This window comes from Leptomonas pyrrhocoris (genome assembly GCF_001293395.1).
Source record: "Leptomonas pyrrhocoris isolate H10 chromosome Unknown, whole genome shotgun sequence".
Taxonomy (NCBI): Eukaryota; Euglenozoa; class Kinetoplastea; order Trypanosomatida; family Trypanosomatidae; genus Leptomonas; species Leptomonas pyrrhocoris.
In genome coordinates, this window is record NW_015438383.1 from 401,538 (window position 1) to 427,784 (window position 26,247).

At 62.0% G+C, this 26,247-nt stretch overlaps 11 protein-coding genes across 16 annotated transcripts; 10 read left to right on the top strand and 1 right to left on the bottom strand.

The window, feature by feature from the left end:
* Positions 1-858: 858 nt before the first annotated feature.
* Positions 859-1,779, top strand: ABB37_08950 (hypothetical protein; the record flags this gene model as incomplete). Of its 2 annotated transcripts, none has more annotated exons than XM_015808145.1 (1): positions 859-1,779. In XM_015808145.1, the coding sequence occupies exon 1, from the start codon at positions 1,192-1,194 to the stop codon at positions 1,777-1,779; it is 588 nt and encodes a 195-aa protein (XP_015653430.1). In that variant the 5' UTR covers positions 859-1,191. The 2 variants fall into 2 exon arrangements, with proteins under 2 accessions (XP_015653430.1, XP_015653431.1); XM_015808146.1 differs by having other exon boundaries at positions 864-1,779.
* Positions 1,780-2,340: 561 nt separating this feature from the next.
* Positions 2,341-5,330, top strand: ABB37_08951 (hypothetical protein; the record flags this gene model as incomplete). 2 transcript variants are annotated; one of them, XM_015808147.1, is made up of 1 exon in its annotated part: positions 2,341-5,330. In XM_015808147.1, exon 1 carries the CDS (start codon positions 2,469-2,471, stop codon positions 5,328-5,330), a length of 2,862 nt encoding a protein of 953 aa, XP_015653432.1. In that variant the 5' UTR covers positions 2,341-2,468. The 2 variants fall into 2 exon arrangements, with proteins under 2 accessions (XP_015653432.1, XP_015653433.1); XM_015808148.1 differs by having other exon boundaries at positions 2,395-5,330.
* Positions 5,331-5,974: 644 nt separating this feature from the next.
* On the top strand, positions 5,975-7,065 carry ABB37_08952 (putative mitochondrial mitochondrial carrier protein; the record flags this gene model as incomplete). Of its 2 annotated transcripts, none has more annotated exons than XM_015808149.1 (1): positions 5,975-7,065. In XM_015808149.1, the coding sequence occupies exon 1, from the start codon at positions 6,124-6,126 to the stop codon at positions 7,063-7,065; it is 942 nt and encodes a 313-aa protein (XP_015653434.1). In that variant the 5' UTR covers positions 5,975-6,123. The 2 variants fall into 2 exon arrangements, with proteins under 2 accessions (XP_015653434.1, XP_015653435.1); XM_015808150.1 differs by having other exon boundaries at positions 6,012-7,065.
* Positions 7,066-8,689: 1,624 nt separating this feature from the next.
* Positions 8,690-10,629, top strand: ABB37_08953 (hypothetical protein; the record flags this gene model as incomplete). The annotated part of the gene is made up of 1 exon (XM_015808151.1): positions 8,690-10,629. The coding sequence occupies exon 1, from the start codon at positions 8,827-8,829 to the stop codon at positions 10,627-10,629; it is 1,803 nt and encodes a 600-aa protein (XP_015653436.1). The 5' UTR covers positions 8,690-8,826.
* A 443-nt stretch (positions 10,630-11,072) lies between these two features.
* ABB37_08954 (hypothetical protein) lies at positions 11,073-12,699 on the top strand (the record flags this gene model as incomplete). 2 transcript variants are annotated; one of them, XM_015808152.1, is made up of 1 exon in its annotated part: positions 11,073-12,699. In XM_015808152.1, exon 1 carries the CDS (start codon positions 11,362-11,364, stop codon positions 12,697-12,699), a length of 1,338 nt encoding a protein of 445 aa, XP_015653437.1. In that variant the 5' UTR covers positions 11,073-11,361. The 2 variants fall into 2 exon arrangements, with proteins under 2 accessions (XP_015653437.1, XP_015653438.1); XM_015808153.1 differs by having other exon boundaries at positions 11,221-12,699.
* A 434-nt stretch (positions 12,700-13,133) lies between these two features.
* Positions 13,134-16,006, top strand: ABB37_08955 (hypothetical protein; the record flags this gene model as incomplete). Of its 2 annotated transcripts, none has more annotated exons than XM_015808154.1 (1): positions 13,134-16,006. In XM_015808154.1, the coding sequence occupies exon 1, from the start codon at positions 13,214-13,216 to the stop codon at positions 16,004-16,006; it is 2,793 nt and encodes a 930-aa protein (XP_015653439.1). In that variant the 5' UTR covers positions 13,134-13,213. The 2 variants fall into 2 exon arrangements, with proteins under 2 accessions (XP_015653439.1, XP_015653440.1); XM_015808155.1 differs by having other exon boundaries at positions 13,145-16,006.
* A 739-nt stretch (positions 16,007-16,745) lies between these two features.
* ABB37_08956 (putative mitochondrial ATP-dependent Clp protease subunit, heat shock protein 78 (HSP78)) lies at positions 16,746-19,537 on the top strand (the record flags this gene model as incomplete). The annotated part of the gene is made up of 1 exon (XM_015808156.1): positions 16,746-19,537. Exon 1 carries the CDS (start codon positions 17,087-17,089, stop codon positions 19,535-19,537), a length of 2,451 nt encoding a protein of 816 aa, XP_015653441.1. The 5' UTR covers positions 16,746-17,086.
* Positions 19,538-20,360: 823 nt separating this feature from the next.
* On the top strand, positions 20,361-21,744 carry ABB37_08957 (putative short chain dehydrogenase; the record flags this gene model as incomplete). The annotated part of the gene is made up of 1 exon (XM_015808157.1): positions 20,361-21,744. Exon 1 carries the CDS (start codon positions 21,331-21,333, stop codon positions 21,742-21,744), a length of 414 nt encoding a protein of 137 aa, XP_015653442.1. The 5' UTR covers positions 20,361-21,330.
* A 93-nt stretch (positions 21,745-21,837) lies between these two features.
* Positions 21,838-22,143, top strand: ABB37_08958 (dehydrogenase/oxidoreductase-like protein; the record flags this gene model as incomplete). Its single annotated transcript, XM_015808158.1, has 1 exon — positions 21,838-22,143. One exon carries the CDS (start codon positions 21,838-21,840, stop codon positions 22,141-22,143), a length of 306 nt encoding a protein of 101 aa, XP_015653443.1.
* An 834-nt stretch (positions 22,144-22,977) lies between these two features.
* Positions 22,978-25,003, top strand: ABB37_08959 (mannosyltransferase-like protein; the record flags this gene model as incomplete). The annotated part of the gene is made up of 1 exon (XM_015808159.1): positions 22,978-25,003. The coding sequence occupies exon 1, from the start codon at positions 23,540-23,542 to the stop codon at positions 25,001-25,003; it is 1,464 nt and encodes a 487-aa protein (XP_015653444.1). The 5' UTR covers positions 22,978-23,539.
* On the bottom strand, positions 24,862-25,974 carry ABB37_08960 (mannosyltransferase-like protein; the record flags this gene model as incomplete). The annotated part of the gene is made up of 1 exon (XM_015808160.1): positions 24,862-25,974. One exon carries the CDS (start codon positions 25,972-25,974, stop codon positions 24,862-24,864), a length of 1,113 nt encoding a protein of 370 aa, XP_015653445.1.
* Between the last annotated feature and the right edge of the window lie 273 nt (positions 25,975-26,247).

Consider the following 26,247-nt stretch of genomic DNA (forward strand, 5'->3'; position numbering starts at 1 on the left):
AATATCAACTCCAGCTTGTGGCGCCTTCATTGGGCAGCCCGCACGATGGCTGTGTTGGAGACCACACAGGCAGAACACACCGCACATCCTATTTAGATAGACAGCGCTGTGCGGTGTCGCTCGTGTTCGTTTCGAAAGGCTGCTGTGTCTTTGGCGTGCTGCGGCGCCGTCGACGCCCACCGCGCCTTTCACACACTTTTATCTGTGTCGTTGTTTCTTTTCTTGTTTTCCCCCTTTAGACTCAATAAACGCAGAATTGGTGTGCGGCCTTCCGTTGTGATTCCATTCGGCTGGCGTTGGGATGGGTGAGGCACGGCGGCGGCAGGTGCTGATAGATGCATTCATCTGTTTTTATTATTATTCTTGGTCGTGTCACACGTGACGGTACTGTGACGAAGTGCCTGCTCGTCGTGCGCTCGTGGTGACACTGGTGCGAGGAGGTGTTGTGAGCTGGCAACGAAGAAGAGCTCATTGAGGTTCCCTTCGCACCTCTCCCTCCCGCCTCGGCGGTGAACAAAAGCTCTTGTCCGACCGCCGTCATCCACAACAGTCCTTGTGTTGGTTCCGTTTTGCCGTGCAGAACTAGGACTGACTGATCCGGCGTAAGTGGCTTATGCGTGTATGTTGGTGCTCCCGCAGGCAATTCAGCCCTGTGCCCCATCGCATTCCAACCCCTTCCCTTGTCTGTGCTCTGCGTGTTTCCGCTGCTGCTGAAGACACGCTTTCTTCTCCCTTGCGCTGACGGAGACACCGATGGTAATTCCTTTTTTTTTTATTGCTGTTCCAGAGTGTGCGCCGTGCGCTGCCGTCCCCGTTACTCAATCTCCATCCCTCTCTTCTCTCCCCTCTCTCCTGCGCAGTGTAGTTTGCAAAGGGCGTAGCGCTCCATCAACCACACCCGCACCTCTCACATTCGCTTTATCGTAGTTGTGCCGCTCTGGCATTCTCTCCTCTCCCCATCCCCCCCCTCCTCCCACCCCGTCCAGCGCGATCCAACGGAGATATCGAAATTGATCTCAAAGCGAGCCGTCTCAACCCCCTAGCACCCCTGCAGCGGACGACACACTTCCCGACAGCGGCAACGGAATATCTACGCAGGACCAAGAACGTCTGTCCAGGATTTGTGTGCCCCTCGTGAAGCTCGCGACCACCTCAGAGGAGCAAGTCGTCAGAGAGAAAGGCTCTACCGCGATGAGGAACGATCAAGACGGCCGGGTGACCGACTCACCCTTCATCCCCCACCCCACCAGTGACGCGGCGGCGCGCCCCTTTCATTGGTACAAGCCGTGGACGTGGTGGTCCGGCGGACCGCCGCTCGAGCGAGAGCCGGCGGGAAGGGTCCGCAACGGTGGTGCGGTTGTCGCGGCCGCCGTCACCAACGGGATTTATAGAGCCCTTCTGAGTAACGAGGATGAGACGCCGCCGTCCGCAGTTCAGGATGACCGCGCGAAGGTGCTGAGGACCGAAGCGCCCCTTCACACGGCCCTGCAGAACATCGAGGACACGGTGTACCGCTATCTGGTCCCGCCGAGCGAGTCCCACTGCGAGGAGGAGGCGGCGACGGTGGTGCGGTGCTACACCGAGCGTCACCGTGACTTTGCGGCTGATGCTGCTGCTGCGGCGGCGTGGAAGGCGAAGAGCACTGTTGAGCCGTCGGAGTGCGTACAGGCGCCGGTGGTGCGGGCAGACTTGCTGGACTGCGGCCCCGACGTGCAGCAGCTGAAGCGGTGTGCGGAGGCGGTGGCGAGGAGGTACAGCCACGACGGGGAACTAAAGTAGCTAGGAAGAGGCGGGCGGCGCCGTGTCAACACTCCAAAGAAGCGCACACATCGATGCAGATGGATGGCTGACGGACCCCCGTTCTCTGTTTATGTGAAGTTCTCGGTGAGGCGCTGCAGCTGCGCTAGTCAAAAAGAAAAGAAAGAAATATTGTACTGACGGCTTCGACTTTACGTGTTCCTTTTGGTTATACTTGTTTCCTTAATGTCCGCACAACGCGGTTCGGAGAGGCGACCGTACGTGTGGCTTTACCGTGTATTTCATCAACAGCAACTCATCAGCTATAACAAGTATGCGCCATGGGGCGTAGGTGCAGGTCGGGCGAATGCGGTTCGACCGGCCTTATGTCCCCAAGCTCTCTTTTGCGGAAGACGACGGCGCGTAGGTTTCTTAGTGAATGACGCAGGCGTGCCCGCTGGGGTTTCCTTGAAAAGAGCATTCTTCGCCTTTGCTGCGTTGGGCTTTCTGCCTGTCTTGATGATTCGCATTTCGCACTTAATCGATGGGACTTTGTATCCTTCATCCCCTACTTCTCCTCCCCGCTTGTAAAGCGTGTGTCTCAGCTTCTACTGTTTCGTTCCACTCGGCTTCACACATTTTCGCTGTGGAAATCGCAGAGGTTCAACGTGGTTTCTTTGCTTTAAAATTTTTTTTTTAATCAAGGGTTTTCTGATCCCGCTCCGTTAGGCATGGCGGGCTCTCGCGCGGCGCACAACGCCAAGCTCGTGCAGCGGCACCAGCGGCAGCAGTCCAACGCCCTCGCCAAGTCCGCCACGAACAAATTCACCCAAAAGCAGAGCCACTTCGAGCGTCGACGAGAGGAAGAACAGGTGCGGCAGCAGGGCGATGTCGGCGGCAACGGCGCCGTCAACGCGAGCCGCAGCGTGGGAGATGGACTGCTGTCCCGCGGGGCTGTAGGTGGTGGTGGTGGTGGCGTGCGCAGCGGTAGCCGATACACGCCCGCAGAGGAGGAGGTGCGGGAGACGCCGAACCCGTTTGCGCGGTCCCGCGCCTCGCACGGCGGCAACGCGGCTTCGCCGTTCGCCTCAACGCGGAGTGCCACGATGGGGATGGATAAGTCTCTCAAGTCCACTCGAACTACACGGCGCATCGACCGTTTTAATCTCTCTGGTGGTGGCGGTGGCGCTGCTGCGTCTGCTGCCCCCTCCTCTTTGATGGGCGTCCGCCGTGTGCGGGAGGGCGAGGCGACGGGGCTGGACGGCCTCGACGAGAACAGCGCCGCACCGCCGTCGAAGATGACGCGTGCAGAGAAGTTTCGTGAAATGATCTCCAACAGCAAAGGGCAGCGCGCCCAGCTGCAGCGGGAGCGGGCGGAGCGTGACGCGGCAACGCTGCAGCTCGATGCGGAGATCAACGACCTGCTGCACCTCTTACCGCGGCGCAACAAGACGGAGGAGGAGCAGGAGGCGTTTGCGCAGTCCGGCACGGCGGAGGTGCGGGCGCTGCTGGCGTCGTACCGCCGCGGACACGAGGCGAAGTGCCTCACCTTGAAGTCCTCCGGCGCCTTCGACGTGCGCCCCCTCGCGGACGCCGCCCGGGCCCCCGACAGACGCGCTGGCGGTGCGGCACAAGCGTCGGCGGCGGCGGCGGCTCTCGCAGACCCGACGGCACCGGCGCCTCCCACGCACGCCGTCCTCGACGCGGCGGATCGCGCGTTGCTCGCGCAGATACGCAACGGGGCTGCTCGATCGATCGAGGAGCGAGAAGAAGCGGAGGTGACGAGCACGACGGCAGCGGCCGCTCGCTTCCTCACACCGGGCTTCTCCCCTCAAACCGCGACAGACACCGCGACCCGGGCTGCACCGCCGAAGAGCGCCGTTACCGACGACTTCGATGCGGTGATGCAGTCCTTCCAGGCGGACACCCGCCGTGCCCACGCCGTCGCTCGCACCTTAACGGAGGAGGAGGAAGCGGCCCGCGACGCCCAGCAGGCCCTCCTGCGCGAGGACCGCCAGCAGGTGCCGTCGTTGCATCTGCAGGAGCGCGATCAGACGCAGCTCACACGCGGGGAGTGGGTGGAGCAGGGCGGCGACGTGGCCTTCCAGATGGACGACGGCGAGGCGCACGCGAGCGGGGAGGACAACGTGGATATTCCGTCGTCGTTTGAGGGCGACAGCGAGGCCGACGACCTCGACGGCGAGGACGCTGAAAGCGAAGGCGCGTTGGAGGGTGCGGAGGCCGCTGAGGAGACCGCGGCTGCCGTGTCTGCTGATCGTGTGAGCGGGTCACAGAGGCTGGACCACCTGCTGGAGGAGCTGGAGAAGCTGGCCACTGCTGCGCCCGCCACAGCCACCAGCTCCGCTGGGGAAGGCACAAGCGGTTCGAAGCAGCAGCAGCAGCAGCATCTGCACTCGTTGCTCGTACAGCTGCACCACTACGCGTCGAGTCACGTTGTCGACGCGACGAAGGCGTTCCGGCTGATTCTTGTCGAGGCGGAGCGCAGCTTTCTGCGAGGCACGCGCCGCGGCGGCATCCGCCGTGCGTTGCTTGTGTACCTGTACGCCATAACGAAGATCTTCCCAACCTCCGATTACCGCCACGAGGTGATGACGCCGTTTCTCCTCTTCCTCTGTTCGGCGCTGATGCAGATGAAGCTGGACTCGCTGGAGGCCGTGCACGGCTACCTGGTGCTCACCACGCTCCTCCTGCACTGTCTGAAGGCGGGCGGAGGGCGGTACTGCGCGGAGGTCGTGGTGGCGGTGCTGAACGTGTTGTCGCTGCAGCTGCCCCGTGCGGTGCTGGAGCCGATGCGCTATCAAGGCTCGCGGCTGCCAATCCCCCTGATGGATCGCCCAGACGCGGCGCTGCTGCGCACCTCTTGCCCTTCTTCTGACAGTTCGGCAGCAGCAGGGGAGGCGGAGGGCGGTCGTGCCGCATACCAAATCGGCCTCATGCACACCACCCACGACCCGCAGCGCCTGCTGCTGTGCGCCTACCACATTTACGATGAGCTCTGCGAACTCTACCGCACCACCCCGGCCTTCCCCGTCATGTGCGCAACGCCCTTCTTACGCCTCGATGCGCTGCTCCTCCAGCCGCACAGCCTTTCTGCTGCTGGCAGCTCCGAGCCGTGGCAGCCGTCCCGTGCAGTTCGCCTGGCGCACGAGGCGCTCGCGGTGAAGGTGCGTGACATCGCCGCGGCGGTGCAACACCACCGCACGCCCCTCGCTATGCGCACCTTCCGTCCCCGTCCGATCCGGCAGTTCGACCCGCTGCTGGCGGAGCGCGAGGAGAACGCGGTGAAGAACGAGGTGCGCATCATGAAGCGCGACATCCGCGAAGACAAGAAGCGGCTGATGCGCCACCTGACGGCGGAGGCGACGGTGCAGCGGCGGGCGCAGGAGAAACGAACGGCCGTGGACGATGCGCAGCGGGAGAAGCGGTACCACAGCGTGATGCACCAGCTGCAGCAGCAGCAGCACTCGATGAACACGGTGGAGTCGCTCAAGTCGCGCGCAAAGGCAGCGAAGAAGAAGGGGCTTAGTGGAGAGTCGAACGCCAAGGCGGCCGACAGCGAGGGCGCGGCGTAATCGGATGGCGATGATGGCGATACATAAACGGGAGTGGTGGTAGGTGAAGAGGAGGAGCGGTGCGGCTGCGTGGGTGCCGCCGCTCTCGTATGAGTGCTTTTGGGACCCCGAAAGCGCATCACGGACGGCAACAGAGGAGCCAAACCGTGATGGCTGAAGCGACCTCGATGTGTGCGTCGGCCGCGCGTGCGTGCCATGGGAGGCGCCGCCGCAACGGATGTTTCTGATCGGTGTGTACGATATAGGCGAATAAAGTTAATGTCTGCTAAAGGCACGTTTAAAGCCTAACGGCTAAGTTTCATTTACTCGATCAAGGAAGATGACAGTAATCAGCACCCGTACGAGATCCGTCGCGTTCTTTTATCTTCGAGAGGGCGGCTCCCCTGGAGCGAAGAAAGGGCTGTCGTTGGGCTCTTCCGGAAGGTGTAGGGGAGGGAGTCCCAACTGCAGCAACAGCAGCCACGTCTTCTCCGTGCCTTAAAACCGCATGTGATGTGCTTCGCGAGGACCTCCTTACGCGGCTGCAGCAGCCTCAGCCTCGCAGGTCGCGCGTCTGTCGTGGAAGACGCGCGAGGAGCTGAGAGCTCAGATCCACAGCTCCATCGAACACCGCGAATTCCACCACACTCTTCCTCCGTTTCTGAAGACCCCACAACTCTTTTCTTCTGCGCTGCGACACAAAGCTTCGATAGAGCTCACCTCGCTGCTTCACCGCTCCGTACCGCGCATACTCGCTTGTAAGTATTATAAATATATACACACACATCGCTGTTAACCGCCACCGTGCTGCACGATGTCCGCCGCCACCACGGCCCCCGCGACGGAGCGCAGCTTCTCCGACCGCTTCATCCGCAGCCACGCCGGCGCCGCCACCGGGGCGGGTATTCTCGAAATCGCCTTTTTCCACCCGTTTGACACGACGGCGAAGCGGCTCATGGCGAATAAGGGCTCCATCTCGCGCGGCTCGATCGGCGGGACGGCGGCAAACTTGAACCAAATTATCTTCAAGCAGCACGCCCACGACGGCCTCCTGCGCAAGGTCATGTACCTCTACCCCGGCTCCCTGTACGCCGTCGTCTACAAGGTGTTCCAGCGGGTGTACAAGTTCGCCGGCCAGCCCTACGTGCGGGACTTCCTGAGCGCCAACTACCGCCAGAGCTTCACGCGGTGGTTCGGCAAGGCGAATAAGGTGATGGAAGACGCCATGGCGGGCTGCTTGATCGGGCTGGGCGAGGTCTTTCTGCTTCCGCTGGACCGCCTGAAGGTGCTGAGTCAGACCAACGAGCGCGCCATGCGCAAGGGCCTGCTCCCCCTGCTGCGTCAGGAGGGCGTGCGCGGCATGTACGCGGGCACGGCGGTCACGATGTGCCGCAACGCCCCGGGCTCCTTCTGCCTCTTCGGTGGCACCGCCTTCACGAAGGGCTACGTCTTCGGCCTCTCTGACTACCGCAGCGCGACGCTCTTCCAGAACATGTGCGCCTCGACGGTGGGCGCCTGCCTCTCCATTGCCGTGTCGAACCCGATGGATGTCGTGAAGACACGCGTGCAGTTCCAGACAGAAGGCGAGCGCCGCAACGCGGTGTTCACGGCGACGGCGATGCTGAGGGAGGAGGGCGTGACATCCTTCTTCAAGGGCCTCACACCGAAGATCGTCGCGTCGGCACCAAAGCTGATCTTCGCCTACACCATGACGGAGTACTTCTTCAAGCTGATGAACCCGTCCAAGGCGCACTAGGCACTGCACAGGCGCGTGTTGGTGGACGCAGTTGTTTTCGTTTTGTTTTCACATTTATACATACACTGATACACATATACAGGTGCAGATGGCCAATCGCAGCTCAGCGAGGAAGAAAGAGGTTGAGGGACGGCACCTGTGCTGAGCGACACCCGCCCCGACGCCACACCGCTCCTCTTTCGTAGAAGAAGGAAGAGAAGTGGGTGGCGCTGCGCACGTCTCCGCGAGGGAGCAGGGTGCAATTCTTATTTTCCGCGTCATAAGAGGAGAAACGCCGGGGCGAAATTTGTGAAGGAGGTCCTCGGTGGCAGCGGTGCAGGACAGCCGACGCTGGACGATGGCGCACGCACAAGGCCTTTGGTGTGTGCGGCTTCGTCTTCTGCTTTCTTTCTGGGAGTTTCACGTGTCTGCTGCGCCGCTTCGAAGGATCGGTGCCTCCGTCCAATTTACTCACATTTTGAAAATGGTAATAACACCTGGTTTGCTTTCGAGGTGAAGGGACCGTCAGTGGACGGGTAAAGGGAGGGGGAGGGGGAGGGATTGCGTGAGGAGCTCACCGCGACAACGTGCGGCGTACCCGTTCGACCGGTGCGCTCGGACGGGAACGGTGGCGGTTGGCGGATGCGCGTTGAGGTGCACGCGCACCGCTCAGTGCTATCGAGTTTAAATTTTCTTCTGTGTTGCTTTTTACAGTATCGCATTTTCCCTTTTCCTTTGATTGTTCCCTTCCTTTGCATGGTGTTTTCAACACACGCACGCGCCCGCAAACACACGCCGAGACACGTCGACGCACGCCGAGGTGGTTAAGTGGCGTCCTGCGCTTGTAGGAAAGGGCAGGTGCGGATTTGTGTGCGCGCACAGTGGTGGGCTGTCTCTCGCTTCTCGGTCTTTAACTATAAATTGCACGGAAATGAAGCGCGATGAAAACCGCTTCAAATCGTTTCTCGTCGACCTGTGCGGAGCCACGATAACGGGGGGAAGGGTTGAGGGGTCGGAGACGGTGCGTCGGTGGTCTCGTGAGTTGCGTAAACCAACTAGCACTCCTTCTGCCTTCTTTCCGCCTTGGCTGTCCGGCTGGACGATTGCAGGGTGGACGTGCTCCCGCACGACGTACCGACATGTCGCCGGCCTTTTGTCTCCTCTGCCCGTCCCGGAGCTGGAAGATTTTTGCTATGAGCGGCTTCGCATCTCTTATCGACTACATTGTTTTCTTTCCAGCTCCGTTTTCGTGTGCCTCTTCTTGCAGAGGACGCGTCACTTGCTTCTGTTGGCCAAGGCGAAAGGAAGCCGCACTCCGGTCAATGAGGGTGGGAGGAGAGGGCAGGCTAGTCTGCGCGTTGGCGGTCAGCAACGGTGATGGTTCAACGCATGAAAACTTACCTGCCGTTACCGGCATTCTCCAGAAGGGGCGTACACACTCGAGCACGGTGGAGTCAAGGGGCTGGGCAACGTCAGCGAGGCGTTGCGCTTCGCCCGAGTGCTCGCGCGGCGCCGCAGGAGAGGCGCAGTGGGCGAAGCGTGGGCCGGTGCATCGTCTTTCATGTCCTCTGAATTCTGCATTCCACACCTGCTCTGTTCATTCATCGCCTTCTCCTCCCACTCCACTTCTTTTATACGCTGCTCCAGAGTACTTTCCCCGCCAGCGGGGAGTGCATTCGACCTGCGGGTTTTGGCCTTCACTTGATCAAAGAAACAGCTCGAGAGCGCTCGTCGAATACCGGTTGGCGTTCTACTTTACTTGTTCCTGTGTCCACTGCACGTATGCCTCTCTTCTGCGTAGGCGCGGCGGCCACGCAGCCGTCGGAGATCTGCGAGGACCTCTCTGCGAAGCCCATCGCTGCCCACGACGAACTTCTCGTGTCGACCGTCGCCCACCAACTCGGCCCACTCGCCGGGGCCGTCTGCCGCGCCCTGACGCAGTCCGGGCCGATGACGCTGACGGACCTCAGCGAGACGGTGCAACGCGACGAGGATGTCCGCGGCGTGGCGGCCGCCGCAGCGAACCGGGCGTCGGCGACCGGCGAAAGGACCACCGCCGTGCCGGCCACCCATCAAATCGGCACGAGCCTCCACGTCGACCTTGGCGAGTTGTCCTCCGCGAGTGCGTTGATTCACGAGGTGGCGCTGAAGGAGGTCGTGACGCGGCTGGTGCTGCACCGACTGGTGTACGCGGACCCGTCCACGCAGCTCTACGGCGTGCGTCGCGGCACGGCGCTGCTGCTGCGCGTGTTCTTCCCGCTGCTCCTGCACTGCGTCCGTCAGCAGTACGGCGAGGCGGCGAAGTGTGTGCTGCTGGCGGTGTATCAGCTGGGCGCCGTGCCGCCGGTCTCGGCGGTGCAGGTCGCCTTGAGTCGCACACCCAGCATCGGCCGCGACGCCCTCGACTACGCCGTCACGCAGCTCGTGGCGGACGGCTGGTTGGTGCCGGTGGTGGTGGCCGTCGGCGACGGTGTCCCTCCCACACGTGCAGGCAGCAGCGGCGACGACGATCTGTGGAGCCCCACCACACCCTACCGCGTCGGCGTGGAGAGCGCGCTCTTCTTTCTCATGAACGATGCGCTGGAGCAGGCGGTGGCGGAGCGCTACGCGGACGGCGGCCTTGCCCTGACCCTCATCCGTGCGCTGCGACGGCGCGTGGCACCAAGGGCGGCGCACGGCGACGCTGGCGCCGCGTCGTGGGCGGAGTTGGCCGCGGCGCTGCCGACGTCGGCGGGTGTGCGGCGGGACCGGGCTGGGCGGCCGGTGGAGGTCGCGGAGAACACGCGCTCTGCGGAGTTGGTGCAGCGGTGCCTTCAGCAGCTATGTCAGCCGATCGTGCTGCTGAGCTGCGGTGCGGCCAGCTCGATGACCTCGACGGCGGCCCTCTCCTCCTCCTCCCTTACTTTCCATTCGACACCGCCGGCTACTCGGGCCTTGGTGGTCCAATCGCACAGACAGCGCGGCCTCTACGCGCTCGACAACGTCACCGTCGTTCACCTTCTGCAGGAGGCGGCGTGCGAGCGGGTGGTGTACGCCGGCTACGGAGTGCTCGGGGTGCGCATCATGAAGCTGCTCCTGCAGCACCACTATCTCGAGGAGCGCACACTGGCGGAGCAGTCGGTGGCCACCTACGCCAGAGCACGCGACGTGCTGCACCGCATGTTCAAGGACGGCCTCCTCACGCAGCAGGAGGTGCCCCGCAGTGGTGCCTTGGCGGAGCGGGCGGCGAAGGGGAGCATCTTCTTGTGGGGCCTCAGCTGGAGCGCCACGCTGCTGCCCACCGTGCGCGAGCGCCTGGCAAAGTCGCTCGCCGTTGCGTGGGTGAAGCTGCGCGAGGCACAGCAGCAGCAGCAGGCCGCGGTGTCAAAGGATGAGATGCGTGCGCACGTGCCTCCGTCGGCTCCGTCATCGTCGACTCCCGAGGAGTCCGCCGGCCACGACGCCGTCGATGACGCGGAGGCGAAGTGGAAGTACGGACTGACGAGGAGTGTGCAGCAGGCGTTGCAGGCGCAGCGCACCGTGACGGGGCTGCAGAGCTGTGTGATGTCCCTCATGCGTCTTCTTCTCATTGTGGACTTCTTCTAGTGGGAAGGCGAAGGAATGGGTAGTGTGCGCTTACGGGTCTGTGAGGGTGATTGGTTCCATTGACCGGAGGAGAGAGAGAGAGCAGTTGTGTATGTGCTCTGTTTACCCAATGCACGTGCTGTGCAGTGCTGTGATGAGAGGAGGAGGAGGAGAGTGCGCCGGGCGAGTATTATAATGCTGCGGTGCGTTACTAGAGTACACGTGGTGCTGTGACTGCGAAGATACACACACACACGCACACGTGCAGATGCGCACGGCACGCCAACCTCAAAGAGAGCAAAGCGAAACCAGACCGCAAAGAGGAATGAACCCAGGTGAGTATCTCATGTAGAGGTGAAGCGGCTGGCGTGGGGGAGAGCTTTTCACCTTCGAGTTGGAATGCACACTCCTTGGAAAGCGGCGACTTCGCCCTCTCACCTTCCCCTTTCTTTTGATACCTATGTAGCCGTACGGCGCCGTGCTTCATGTGGCATCACATAAACAAGTGCCTCTTCTGAGCTGTGTCACGTGCGATCGAGATGCCGACTGCGCAGCGAGTCCCTCACCGCCCCCTTCTGTTCTACGCTGTTGTTCTGTCTCCGCCACACCCATAGAGGAATTAGAGGACCAGAGCAACGCTTTGGCCAAACGCTCTCCGCTACTTCGTGCTTTTCTCCCTTCCTCTCCTTCGTAGTAGAGGGTGTGCCCCCGCGTGCGTCGACCCGCACGTGTGTGTCTCTGTGCGGTGCACAGATGTCATCTGCCTTCCACAGCCGCGTCGCCGCCGCGCGGGACCGCGAGAAGGCGGCGGCCCGCAGCGCCCAACTCACCGACCTCTTCGGCCGTCTCGCCACGGCGGATGAACGGGCGCGTCGCGGGTCCACCGAGGTCGACGACGCCGACGTCTTCGGCGGAGCGGGCAGCCCCGGCCCGTCGGAGCGTGCCCGCAACGGCCGTGAGCAGCGCAAGCGCACCGCAGCGCCGTCGCTGTCGCCCACGTTGTCACCGCCTCGACCGCAAAACGGTGCCGTCTTCTTCCACAACGGCCGCGCGCTTGTCCTGTCTCCTGCCAGCCGCCGACTCCCCCCAGCTTTCTACGAGCAGACGCGGGTCGTGGGCAGCGTCGAGGTGGCGACCACCGAGGTGCAACGGACGCTGCTGCGGCTCCATCGCGACCTCGCCGTGCACGGCCGCCAGCGCAGCAACTCGCACTCGACTCCCCATAGCAGCAACAACAAGACGCGTGCGATGGGCCGGGAGAGGCACAGCGGCAGCGGGGCGATGAACGCGTCTGACTCGTCGGGCAGCGCGCCCGGTGACTTCGACGCCCCTGCGACGACCACCGCCGCGGCGCAGCGCCGGATCGCAGCGGAGGAGGCGAAGGTGGAGAAGATGCGCGTCCAGCGGGCCCGTGCGGCAGCCGCGGACGAGGGCGCGTCGGATGTGCAGTCTGTCGAGGACTACGGCGTCGACTGCGAGATCCCGCCGCTGACGGGGGAGAGCCGCGTGGAGGCCGAAGTCGCCGCCGTCGCCGACCACTTTGCCAAGGCCAAGACCTCCGCCCTCGCCATGGCAGAAGTGGAGGAGCTGGCGCCCACGACATCCGCCGCGCCGTGGTGGTCGTCCGCCTTGCGCCTGCGCGATATGAAGGCCGCTGCGGCTCGCCTGGACTACCACGCGCGTGCCGCCCTCGGCCGGTCGTACCGCGCACGGGAGCAGCTGCTGCTGCAGGTGGCGCACCTCAACAACGTCTCCGCCGCCACCCGCACCCAGCTTCTCCAGCAGCAGCAGCGCTGGCAGGAGTTCCAGACGCGACTGCGCGATGGCCAGCAGGCGATGACGCAACTGCAGGCGGCCATCGCGCAGCGGCAGGCGCAGACGCAGGAGCAGGCAAACCACCGGGCGAAGTTGCAGGAGGAGCTGCTGCTGCGGGCACAGGAGACGGCCGTGGTGGACGCTGCAGAGACGAACCTCCTAAAGGCGGAACTCGCGCTTCTGCTGGCGGAGCGGGAGTGGCCGTCGCGGTCGCTGCAGCGCGATGCGCAGACCGTACTCGAGTGGCTGAGGCACGCCTCCACACCGCTGGAGTAACGCGACAAAGGCCGGGTTTTTATCCTTTTATTGCTGATGTAAAGCAGACGTGCCCGCCGCGCCTCCTGGCGCCGTGGAAGCACCACGTAATACAATTATGGCTTCTTTTGCTTTGCAGTCCCGCGGTGCGGCGTGTGCATCGGCTGTGCCGCACCGCTAAGGCGATTCAGACGCGCTAGAGCGTTGGTCGTTGCCGGCCCGCCTCTAACGGTGATGCTCGTGGGAGCATCCGAAGGTGTTCAATCAACCTGCGATTTTGTTTTGCGCGGTGCTGCACATCTCCTCTGATGTTTTCTCGTTTCCCATCTGTGCGAACTCTGGAGCGTGGTTTTTTTTTTGCTGTGGAGGCGCTCAGTCGAAGCAGGTGCGTCCGCCCTCGCCGCCTTCTTTCCTCCTCTCCCCACCTCCTCTCTTCTCTCCTTCGTTTCTTCTTCAGTGCTTCACAAGTTGTCCCCGCGCCCATCGTGAGGTTTTATTCGATCGCCTCAGCGCTCTCGCTCACAGAAGCGCCGAGATGCGGGCGTCCACTTCAGCCAACGACGCCGGCGGCGCAGCTGCAGCGGCCCAGACGGCGACTACCGCTGCCACCGGCAGCAGCAATTATGCAGCGGCTTCGTCTTCCGATCCCTCCGCGCCGCTCTTCTCGCCAGAGGAGAACAAGCTCTTCGACACCATCGTCGAGGAGTGTAACTCCTTCCAGGACTATGAGCGCCTGCACCAGGAAGTGCTGATGACGCTGGAGAGCGACGAGGTGCTGGACCAGTTTCGAACCGAGTACGAAGGCCTGCACAATTCCCTTCTGCACAGCCACGAGGGCGAAGGGCGGCTGCTGCGCAAGTGCACCGACCTGCAGAGCGATATTCAGGCCTGCACCGAGAAGGCGGCCTCCGCGGCGGAGCTCACGGCGGGGGATCAGAACACCATCGTGCACCTCCGCAGCGAGATAGAGCGCACCTCCAGCAAACTCGTGCGCGTGAAGGAGAAGGAGGCGCAGTTAAAGGAGGCCGTCTTGACGCTGAAGCGCGAGGTTGCGGCATGGCAGGTCAAGGCACAGGAGCCGGTGGAGCTGCCGGCGCAGGAGGCCGCCTTCCAGAGTCTCCGCAGCCTGCACGAGACGGTGCAGCGGGAGGAGGAGCGGCTGGTCCAGCAGCTGCGGGGGACCACCTTCGACGCCGCCGCCACCCAGCGCCGCATCGCCGCGCTCCTCGAGAGCAACACCACCAACGAGGCGGAGCTGAAGGAACTGAGAGACAGCATCGCCGCGAAGGAGGACGAGACGCAGCGCATTTTGGACGCGAAGAGCGCGAAGGAGGAGGAGCTGCGCGCGATGCGGGTGACGGTAGCACGACGGGTCCTCTACCACACCTCGCAGCAGGAGACGCTCGACACCCTCGCCGAGGACCACGAGCGCAACGGGCAGGAGCTGCGCGAGGTGAAGCGGGAAGAGGTGCGGCTCACCGAGGAGTACCAAGGTGTGGGCCGGCAGCTGCAGCACGTCAACACCGCCCTGCAGGAGTGCAACGAGGAGAACGACTTGTGGCAGCGGCGGGTTCAGGAGCGGACGGAGGAGCTGCAGACGCAGCAGGCGAACGTCGCGGCGGTGCACACCCGCTACGTCAAGGCACAGAAGGTGGTCGAGGCGCTGCAGAAGCGCAACGCGGTCACGGAGCAGCAAAGGGCCGACGAACACGAGAAGCAGCGCGAGATGGCGGTGCGTCTGAAGCAGAGCGAAGCGGACCTCGTCCGGGCGCGACAGCTCTTTTCGGCCGAGGAGCAGACGCTGGCCTCCGTCAAGAAGGAGATCAATTTGCTGCAGCAGAACATCGCCGGGGAGGTGGGGCAGCAGCAGCGCAACGCGGCCTGGCTCGCCGAGAAGCAGGGCCAGCTGCACGTGCTGGAGAGCACCCTCGCCGCCTCGGAGGAGCACAACCACCAAGCGCGGCAGGAGCTGTACATCGTCGCGCAGGAGGCGGAGGCGCACGAGGCGGCGGCCAAGGACAACGCCTTCCACTGCGCCCACCTGCTGAGTGACATGGAGAACTTGCAGGCGGAGCTGGCGCTGCAGGAGACGCGCCTGGGCGACACCGCGGCACAGATACGGCAGCAGCAGCAACTGCTGGAGTCGACGGTGGCGGAGCGCAACACGTACACCACACACTACGACCAGCTCAAACACGGGCTGAGTGAGCAGCAGCATCAGTTCGGCCTCCTGCTGGCGCAGATTAAAATAATGAAAAACGCCGTGCAAAAGCGCGAGCACGAGGTGAAGGTGGAGGACGCCCACATCCAGCTCCTGAAGCAGCAGCAGAAAGACTTAGAGGGACAGCTGACGGAGTACCAGCGGCGAGCGGGCAAGAGGCACCGCACGGCGGACATGCTCGTCCAGGAGATGCGCCAACTCCGCTCCGTCCTGGGCGACGCCGAGGACGAGACGGCGCGACAGCAGCGACGGTGCCGCGATGTCCAACACGAGCGCGACGTGCTCCACCGCCAAGTGACGGACCGCGCGAAGGAGCTCAACGTCCTCTACGAGCGGGCCCACACGCAGCAGTCGATGCTGCAGAGCGGCGAGATCGTCTACGCGGACCAGGCGCACGAACTCGAGCACCTGGCCTATCAGACCGCCCAATTTGCGCAGCAGCTGGCGCAGATGCGGGAGTTCCTGAAGCGGCTGCCCGATCTCCAGGTGATGCTGAACAACGCGACACGGGAGCTGCAGCGGGAGAAGGTACGAGTGCGCGCCCTGCTGGACGAGGCGGAGCGCCCCGTCAACGTCCACCCCTTCCACGATTTGGCCTCCGCGGAGCCGGAGACATACGCGCTGGTGCAGCGAGTTCAGAAGCTGCAGCGCATCATCGTCCAGCGTCGACAGGAGCTGGAGGCGAAGGAGGAAGCAATCCGAGGCGTGGAGCAGCGCTACATGAAGTCGAAGGCCGCCGTGGCCCATCAGCCGGGCCCTGAAATCGCGGAGCAGCTCAGCGCCTATCAGCAGAACTTAGTAAAGAAGCAGCAGCAGATGCGGCAGATGCAGGAGACGCTGCAGTTCTTTCGCGCACAAACCGATCACTTCAAGGCGCGCCACGATGTGCTGCGGGAGCGCCTCGCGGACATGGGCAACGCGTACGCAGCGCAGCGCGCAACGGAGGAGAAGCAGGCGCGTACGCGGGATGTCGCACGCGATGGCGCGTCGCTCGACAGCCGCTCTTTGAGCAGCAGCGCGGCGGAGACGCCCGTCTATCGCGGCTTTGTGGCGCCGCCGCGCCCCACTCCGACTTCCGACACCTCAGCATCCGTTAAGGCGGAGTGAAAGAAGTAGGCCGAAGACACGAAGGGGAGGGGAGCGCGCTGGGTCGCGATCGACCGAAGAGAACTCCCTCTTTTGGCCTCTTCGTTAGTGGCTGGTGGAGGAATGCGCTGTGGTGACGACTGCCCATGCACGCATGCGTGTATGGATGCGGAGGTGGCAGTACGCTGTGCCGCGTACGGTACGGTGGAGTCCGTACGTTTCTCTCTTCTTTATATTATCTTGACTTTTTCGATGTAAACGACTTCTTTGTATGACCTTTGGACTTTGCGTTCGATGTACGAGGCCGACCGCACATTCATCTCGTGGCGCGGCGTAAGCTTCAAAAGTTCTTTTCCCAGCCCAAAGGAGAAATTGTGCGTAGGGAGAGGGAGAGGGACCGGCAGAGAGCAGCGTCGCCGTTTCCTCCCACCGCTGCTGATCCCTGCGACTCCGACGCCCAGCTCTGACACTCCGACGAAGCACCATTAACGGTGCTGTTGGCGACGGACAACGCAGCTGACGGGTATGCAGCTGCAGTCTTTACGGGGCGCTGAGACCTCGAACGCCCCGCCAAAGAAGACCGCTCTTGCTGGCATTTTCATGTTCTGTCTTCCCTCCCTTCTTGAAATCCACGTCTCTCAACGCTACTCTCCCGTCGCCCCAACGGCGTGCCACACTCGCTGCGTATTGCTCCGCCTCTCGTTGCCATGTATTGAAACGCGCGTATACACAAATACCCCCGCTTTCTCGATGGTGCGGCAGGTCTCTACTTCTCACAGAGGACTTTCACTCACGATATCTTTAGCAGAAAGAGCAGTTGTTCCGCACGGCGCCAGCAAAGACGTGCGTCGTTTCCTCTGCTCTCTCCTGCACCTTCCCGGACTCCGCGTTCCGTATTTTCACAGTTTTAACTTCTCTCCGCCGCTCATATTTAGCTCTCTTACTGGTCCTCTTGCTGCTTCAACAGACTGAAGCGCTTTCTGCCTATTTCGTCCTCCCACAGCGCCGTATTGACGTTGAAGAGGTGCGGCCGTTCACTTCGGCCTGTGCGTCGCCATTTGTGTCCTTCTCGGAAGAACAAACAGATAAAGAACGCAGAGGATGATGCGGAGGCTTCATCTGAAGGCGGCGCGTGCCGCCAGCGCGACATCGACCGCCTGCTTTGCGACGCCTCTCACCTCCTCCTTGCGTGCACCCACGCCGTGCCTGCGTGTCCCTGCGCTGTTGAACTCGGCCAACTCACAGGCGGTCTCCTCGCTGGTCGTTGGCCGCCGCTGGCAGTCGAGCAACGTCACGCCGTGGAGCGGCGGAGGCGGCGGCGGCAACAGCAGCGGGGACGGCGGTCAGCAGCAGGGCCGGTCGTGGGTGAACCCCAACGCTGTGCCGCCGGGTGATTTTCTGAAGAAGTACGCGCGCGACCTGACGGAGGAGGCGAAGATGGGTCGGCTGGACCCCATCGTGGGCCGCGAGGAAGTCATCCGTCGCACCATCCAGGTGCTGTCGCGCCGCACCAAGAACAACCCCGTGCTGATCGGTGAGCCCGGCGTGGGGAAGACGGCCATCGTGGAGGGCCTGGCGCAGCGCATTGTGAAGGGCGAGGTGCCGGAGAGCATCAAGGATCGGAAGGTGTACGCGCTCGACATGGGCACGCTGGTCGCCGGGGCGAAGTTCCGCGGCGAGTTCGAAGAGCGCCTGAAGGGCGTCCTGAAGGACACGATCGACTCGCACGGGAAGGTGATTCTTTTCATTGATGAGCTGCACACCCTCGTCGGCGCGGGCTCCTCCGGCGACGGGTCGATGGACGCGGCCAACTTGCTGAAGCCTTCGCTGGCCCGCGGGGAGCTGCACTGCGTGGGCGCCACAACGCTCGACGAGTACCGCCAGCACATCGAGAAGGACGCCGCGCTCGCCCGCCGCTTCCAGTCCGTCCTCGTCACGGAGCCCACGGTGGAGGAGACCATCTCCATCTTACGCGGCATCAAGGAGAAGTACGAGGCCCATCACGGCTGCCTGATCAAGGACGAGGCCCTCGTCTACGCCGCTGTCAACTCCCACCGCTACCTCTCCGACCGCCGCCTGCCCGACAAGGCGATCGACCTCATCGATGAGGCTTCCAGTCGCCTGCGCATGCAGCAGGAGTCGAAGCCCGAGGCGCTGGACCTGATTGAGCGCGAGCTCATCCGTCTGAAGATTGAAGCGGAGGCGGTGAAGAAGGACAAGGACGAGCTCGGCAAGGAGAAGCTCAACAACATCTACGAACGCATCTCGGAGAAGCAGAAGGAGTACGACGCGCTGGAGGAGCGGTGGAAGAAGGAGAAGTCGCTGTTCCAGAAGATCAAGCAGAGCACCGAGGACCTCGACGTGCTGCGGCACCACCTCGAGCAGGCGATGAGCGCCGGCGACTTTGCCAAGGCCGGCGAGATCCAACACAGCCAAATCCCGAACCTGCGCAAGCAGATCGAAAAGGACAAGCAGCTGGCCAGCTCGCAGCACTTCATGGTGCACGACAGCGTGACCTCGAAGGATATCGCGGAGGTCATCGCGCGTGCCACCGGCATCCCAGTGGCGCAGCTGATGACTGGAGAGCGTGAGAAACTGATCCACATGGACGCGGCGCTGAAGAAGACCATCATGGGCCAGGACGCGGCCATCGAGTCCATCACCAACGTCGTGCGCATCTCTCGCGCCGGCCTGCACTCGCACAAGCGCCCCCTCGGCTCCTTCCTCTTCCTCGGCCCCACCGGTGTGGGTAAGACGGAGGTGTGCAAGAGTCTGGCAAAGTTCCTCTTCGACGACGAGTCCTTCATCTGCCGCATTGACATGAGCGAGTACATGGAGCGGCACTCGGTGCACCGCCTCATCGGTGCCCCGCCGGGCTACGTGGGCTATGAGGAGGGCGGGGAGCTGACGGAGTCGGTGCGGCGGCGCCCCTACCAAATCGTCCTCTTCGACGAGTTCGAGAAGGCGCACCCGAGCGTGTCGAACATCCTGCTGCAGGTGCTCGACGAGGGCCACCTCACCGACAGCCACGGCCGCCGGGTGGACTTCAAAAACACCATTATCATACTCACCTCAAACATCGGGGCGGAGGTGATCGCACGGCTGCCGGAGGGAGAGCCGAGCAGCGTGGCGATGCCGGCCGTCATGGAGCAGGTGCGCCAGCGTATGACGCCGGAGTTCATCAACCGGCTGGACGACATCATCATGTTCAACCGCCTCAGCCGCGACGACATCCGCCGAATTGTCGAGATTCTCTTTGCGCAGGTGCAGACGATGCTGACGGAGCAGAACATTCGACTGCAGGTGCCGAAGGAGGTCTACGACTGGTTTGGTGTGAACGGCTACAGCGTCGTCTACGGCGCGCGACCGTTGAAGCGGCTTGTGCAGAGCGAGCTGCTGAACCAGCTAGCGCTGATGCTGCTCGATGGCCGCGTTCGCGAAGGCGAAGACGTGAAGCTGACGGTGAAGAACAACGCGGTCGTTGTCGTTGCGAATCACAGTTTGTCACCGGAGAAGGGGTTGAGTGATGCGCAGCTGCTCTCTGAGAAGTGAGGCCCGATTTGTGGTCTTCTTCTGCTCCTCTTCGTCTCTATTGTTATTTACACGTCAACACGTGTGAGTATAAAGGCGAAGCGATGCGTGAGAGAAGCGGCGCAGACGCAGACGCAGGCGGCTGCTTTTTGTGGTTCGTTGCCACAGTCTTTCCTACAGCGACGAGGTCCAACGGCGCTGATGGCTGTAGAGGCAGCTCTCTGTCCGCGTCTTCTCTCACAGCAGCTTCGAAAAAACATTTTCATTTTTGTTTCTGACCACATCGGGCACCGCATCAGTTCCCCTCCCCGAAAGAAGAAATCCTTGTGGTTTTGTCCTTTGATACGAAGTAATGCGTGGAACTCGCTCGCCCTTCCTCCGCGTGGGTGGAAGGACGAGCGAGTTAGGCGCAACGCCGTACGTGAGTTGTCCGTGTTGTTTCGCTGCCATCGCCGCGTCTTAACATCACTTTATTTTATATTCCATATTCTTTCGGTGAGCTTGTGCTTGAAAGCAAGAGACGCACACGCTTTGAAGGGCTGCGTTTGCAGCTGGACCGACGGACGTGATGTTGCACGAAGGTGGGACGTTCCTTCTGCGACTGTTCTTCTTCACGGCGGCAAGGATGTTTGCTGCCTTGACTGCTCTTCTGATGCGCAACTGAGAGGCGCAGACGCGAGAAGCGAACGTTCTACTGTGCATCGTTCACTCGTGTTGCCGCATCGCACTGCTCTCAGGTGGCGGTGCTGACGATGCGGGGGAAATGCATCGCACCCATCCATTCGCCTTTTCCACCTCTCCCTCCTATTAATCCTTTTGGATGACTTCTCTGCTTTAAACGTGCAGACGCCGTCGGTGGCTGAGAGGTCGAACAGCCTCGCCTCCCTCCACTCCCCCAAACTCAACAACGGGATTATCAACAGCTGCTGAAGGCTCTGCCACACCGAGTTGAAAGAGTTCGCCTCTGCCTCCCGCAGCGCGCGCTCGACCCTGTCTGTCAATCATCATCGTGCTCTCCTCAGCTGATCAAGTGACCGGCACTGACATGTCTGACCTCCCTGTCAAACCGGCGCAGAGCAGCACAGTGGAGCCCAACCATTGGTGCTCCTTGGCTGCCGCATCCGACTCTCTCCGCGTGCCGGTGCTAAAAATAAAAGCGGAAGCCGCAGAGGAACTTCACAGCACCCAGCGCGCCTTACTGTGCAGTCAGCTGCAACACGCGTGGAGCAGCGCCGCGCTTCCAGAAAACTAAAAAAAAAGGTGGGTACAACTCGTCAGTCAGACGTGAACAACGCACACCAAGTGTTTTCCTTTCCTTTCCCTTCTCCTCTTCTCTGCTGTGAATTTCTGCTTTTACAGCCACGCTGCTCCGTTGTGGTGCCACGCGATGACGCGCATCTCATCCAGCAAAAGCGGCACCCATCAAGTTTGACTGTATCGCAACGACACCTGCTGTTTTGCTGTGTGTCTGACCTCACATTGCGTACTCTGCTGTGCTACTCACTGCAGTATTAAAGGACCGCTGTGCTTTCGTTGTCTCTTCGACGGGCGCCGCGTCTCCCTTTAGGCTGCTTCGCATGTTTGACCCGCCTCTTCGCGTTTGGGTTCATTTGCTGCCTCCCTCTTTCTCTGCCCACCACGACGGTCGGGGCTCTTCTACGGTTCTTCCTCGCTTGCCGCTGCGCTGCAGTATACAACCCGACCCACATCCGACTGCTGCCCAGCTTTGCTACCTCAGCGCTTCCTTCTTCTACTCATTTTTGAAAGCTCTTCCTCTTTGCATCCAAAGCAACACTGTTTCAGAGGTCACCGCGATGTCCCACGAGCTCACCAGGAAGGTTGCCTTCATCACCGGCGCCGGCTCCGGTCTCGGCCGCGCCATCTCAGAGCTGTGCTTTGAGCGCGGCTGCAGCGTGTTTCTGGCGGACGTGAACGGCGCCTCGGTTGAGAAGCTGGCCGTCACGCTGAACGCCGGCAAACACGCCGTGGAGGGTCAGCGCGCGGTGGCGGCGGCGCTGGACGTGACGAACGAGCAGCAATGGGCGACGGTGGTGGACGCGTGCAAGAGCGCTTTTGGTCGCATTGATATTCTGGTGTGCGACGCCGGCTGGCATGCCATGGTCCCTCTGGAACACGTCACGCTGGATATCTGGAACAGGATGATGAACGTCAACGCATTCGGCGTCCTCCTCGGCATGCGCACTGTGGCTCCGCTGATGAAGGCGTAGGGCGGTGGCAGCATCGTGTGTATTGCGTCTCCGTGCGCCGTGCGCGGCTTGGCGGTGGAGTCCGTCTACTGCGCCAGCAAGGGTGCGGTGCGGATGCTGTGCAAGTCGCTTGCGCTGGAGCTGATCCCCTTCCACATTCGCGTGAACACGGTGAGCCCCGGCACCTGCGAGACGCCCATGATGCACCGCATGGCCGCCCAATATGGATGCATCAAGGACGAATTCTCCGGAGCGTTTCCGATTGGGCGTCTCGCCCAGCCGCGTGAAGTCGCGGGGGCCGTCGTGTTTCTCGCGTCGGACCGCGGCTCGCACATGGTGGGTGCAGACCTGGCCGTGGACGGCGGCGCAACGGTTGGCCCGACCAGCCGGTCGCCGGCGCTGAAGTGGGCGTCTCTGTAGAACGATCCATTTAAAAGAGTATTATACCCATTTCTTTCTTTCCGTTTCTTCTCAGCGTTTCTTCTATGTCTTTACCTATTCTTTGGGCTCTCGGCTCCCTTCTCCGCTGTTGCGTCTTCGCCCACATGCACGCAGGGTCGGTGCCCATCCGTCTGTGCGGCAGCCCATCATTTCTTCTTCTACTGAATATCCTCTAACCGCCTTGCTATGAATCTTTGTCCTCTCCCCCCTCTAAAGTGTTTATTCCTCTCTGTCTTCGAGCCGCCCCGGCAGTACCGGGGGCTCTCTTTTCTTGTTTCCATCGCGCACCGCCGTCTTCGTCATCGTCGTAGCGGGCACGTATGGAGAAAGGCATCTTCAAAAGACGCGATTCCGCTTTGCGATGACGGTGAAGCTGAGCAAAGTGTATTACTGTGTGTTTCTCCCGGCCACCAAAAAAGAAGAGAGGGGATAGTGAAGAGGGTCACCCTGTGTGATTGGGGTTTTACGGACTGCCGCGAAGAGAGCACAAAGCGGGTGTAGCTGTTGATTAGAACCCGATGAGCGGGAGCTTTGCGTGCTTACCAACGTCCGCTTCTGAGCAAAGAGCGCACCGGCACGTTTCTGCTTCTCTGCAAGCTTCGTAGAAATGTAAGGGGTGTCTGCATCTGCCGGTGCTCGTAGTATCCTCTCCGTGCCTTGCTTCCATCTTTCACCAAATGAACAGCTTTAACGGAACTCCCCCACACCGCCGCTGTGCGAACTCGCATGAGACACCAAGGCACGTCGTTCCTTCCACCTCCACTACTCTCTCCTTCTTCTTCACACCACCACAACACACATTCGCTCTCTAACAGGACGGCGTCAGTTCCGCGTGCACTACGAGAGTTTTCGATAGTCATGACGTGAACTAAAATATATTAATACCTTCGATATCTCATTTTTGTATTTTCATGCTTCGTTTTCATTCGCGCCATTTTTTTTTCTGTGTGTATTAAAGCGCGTGTTCTCGGCTTCATTACACTTAAAAATCAAAAACCCGGGTGCTGTGGACAGCCCGGTAAACGCCGACGCTGCCCAGTCGTAATTGTGGATATCGAAAACCACCAAAAAGCGTTCCAACATCGACGCTTTACTGTTGAATTTCTTAGTTGGAGAATGTTAATAAAAAACATCGTTTTAAGACCGTTTGTTTTTAGGCGTGCCACACGTTTGTTTCATCAACGCCATCAAAGCAGTCCGTTAGGGCTTCAGTTCTACACCGTCTCACCTCTTTCGCGTTGGGGCGTAAACACGGCACTTCCTTCCCGAAAGTGAGGCACGTTTTCGTTGGTTCTTCTTCGGTTCTTCTTGTTTGGTGTTGGTAGGCCGCTTCTTTCTTATTTTCTTTGCTTAAAAAATTACATCCGTCGACACCATGCGAAAGGGCGACAGTGGGCCTCCGGGTGTCAGCGGTGACGAGGCGATGGTGGTGCCACCGTCCCCACAATCCGGTCCATTTCAGCGCCTCCGTCATGGTCCTGCAGCGCCGGTGACGATGCCCTCGGCCAAGCGCAAGTCCGCTGCCCACAACAGGATTTCTGCAAGAGGACGCATTTACTACGCGAAGCTGGTCACAACCGCAACTACTATTATAATTATGTGCATCCTTTATAACTCGATTGGAAGCACCATCACAGTCCCAAAGGTCACGATCGTGCCGGTGCACCCCGTGCAGCTGGAGCCCGGGAAGGCCAACCCCATCGCGCTCATTATGCCGCTCGTCGGCTACCCGCTGAGCAACAGCACAGGAGTGGAGTTGCTGCGTGAGCTGCTGCAGCCGCTGCTGCTGTCGGAGGCGGCGCTGTGCTACCGCGCGGACGACGGGGCGGCGGTGCCGGTGGTGGCGCACGCCGTCGTCGTGAGTCGCGTGTCGGCCACTGCGGTGCGGAGTGCGGTGCGTGGCGTGTTGGCGAAGGGCTCGACGACGGCGGGGTCGGCGGTGGCGGCGGCCCAGAGGGGCGGAGCGCTGACGTCCGGTGCGCGGTGGCGGACGTGGGAAGTGAGTGTTGCGGCGGTGCGCTTGGCCCTGCGACTGACGAACGCGAACGACGGCGGAGGTGCGCGGTGCCTGGCGGAGGCGGTGACGGTGGTGGCGCACGCGGTAGAAGATTGCGACTCGGTTTACGGCACGGAGCCGGCGGAGACGCTGGAGGTGTTGGTGGACGCCGGTCTGCGGACGCGCGGCGGGGGTGCGGGGACGCACTTTGTGGTGCTGCCGTCCTTCTTGGGCGCGTCGAGGATGGCGCACACGGAGCCGGACGATGCGTCGGAGGCGCGGCGCGCGGGAACGGGGCTGTTGGATGCGCTGCTGCGGACGGCGACGACGCGCAACGGCGGTCGTGTGGCGGCGGCGCAGTGCACCATCCTGGCAACGGCGGAGCAGCCCGGCTCGCCTTCCCTCCTTCCGCCCGGTCTGGTACCAGCGGAGCTGTCGCGGCACGACCTGCAACGCCTGCAGGTGCTGGAGAAGGCAGCCATTGTGGGCAGCACCAACGATGACACGATGCTGGTGCCTTTTCTGGCGCGGCGGTTCAGTGGGTACCTCGCCACGGATCAACGCGCCTCGTGGGAGGAGGTGGTGGACGCGGTGTCGCTGAACTGCGGTATCTTCAGCCGCAGCCTCTACAACGCCGTCGGCGGCCTCGCAGGCGCCCTCTCCGTAAGCGGCGCGCAGCACCCCTCGAGTACGCTTCCCGATCACGTGCTGGCGCGCCGGACCGCGGGGGGTGGGCGCTGTCGCTGCGGATGCAGGAGGTGTACCCGGACTGGCAGGTGTGGAGCAGCCGCGGCGTGGCGGTGCTGCGGGACGACCTTACGGCGGGGCGCAGCAGCCCGATAGTCCAGAGCCTCTTCTCTGCCCTTTTCTCTCTCCGCGACGCGTACGGAAGGCGAATGCATCCGCTGCTCGCGGGGCTCCAGCGACGCCGCGTGGGGCAGCCGTGGCGCACCCGCCAGACACAGCTGCGAATGTGGAACAGCACCGCTGTCCCTTCGCATTTCCCGGCCGTAATCTCCTATGAGACCGACTTTCCCTGTGCCTGCTGTGGCCTCAACCCGGGGCTGTTGGATGCGCTGCTGCGGACGGCGACGACGCGCAACGGCGGTCGTGTTCGCCGGCAGCCCCCATCCCTCCGCCTTTGACGGGAACACGAAGGCGTCCGCACTCCCGTACAGCTGTGTCAGCTGCACGGCGCTCATCGAAGTGCATAGCACCACAACATGAGGGAAGTCCTCGACCCCCCGCATGCCGTGCAGATGGCCCTTCATTCCCCACGACTCAAGAAACCGCATGAAATTGGGACACCCCACGCCCGCCGCGTACTGGCGCTTAATCTCTGTCTTGATCACCAGCGTCGTGCGGCCGCGTAGCTCCGGTGGGGCGTGCGGGCCAAAGGCGTCCCAGTACGCACCGAGCAGCACATCCCACCCCTTCCGAGCCTCCCACTTGAAGTTCGATAAGAACACGTAGCGCCGCAGCCGCTCCTCCGGTGCTAGATCTGGCAGACTGTCGAAACTGGCCGTGTCGCCTGGAGGGATTGTGATGGGCTCACGCTCGTAGTTTGCCGGGTCGAAGTCGTACACGTCCACCGCCTCCGGCACGACGCGTATCTTCGCCGGATCGATGCCGTTGCGGCGGTAAATCGTGGCGAAGAAGTCCGCCGTGGCCCAAACTTGGTCCCGCGACTCCCGCAGCGGTTTGATCCAGTTGGGTGGGATGTTGGACAGCTCGCTGAGGCTGCGAGAGACGCTCACGCTCACCACACTGCTGTGTTTGATGAAGTGCACGGTCTTACGAGAGATGGGACGCATATGCAGAAAGAGCACGCGGGCCCGCCGTTTCAACTCCTCATGCCAGTACGAATCATCAGCTTGCGGGTCCACAGGCACCGACAACACACGGTTGTAGTGGCGTGTGCGGTAGGCCGCGTCCAGCAGAGCATCGCCGGGTTAGTGGCACACCTGCGTTGCGTAAACGGAGGCGATGTCGATGGGGCTGCCGGTGCTGCTCACGGAGTGGAGTGGGCTGCGCGGCTTCATCACACCGGACACGTGCTTCCGCATCCCGCTGGACGGGCTGGAGGA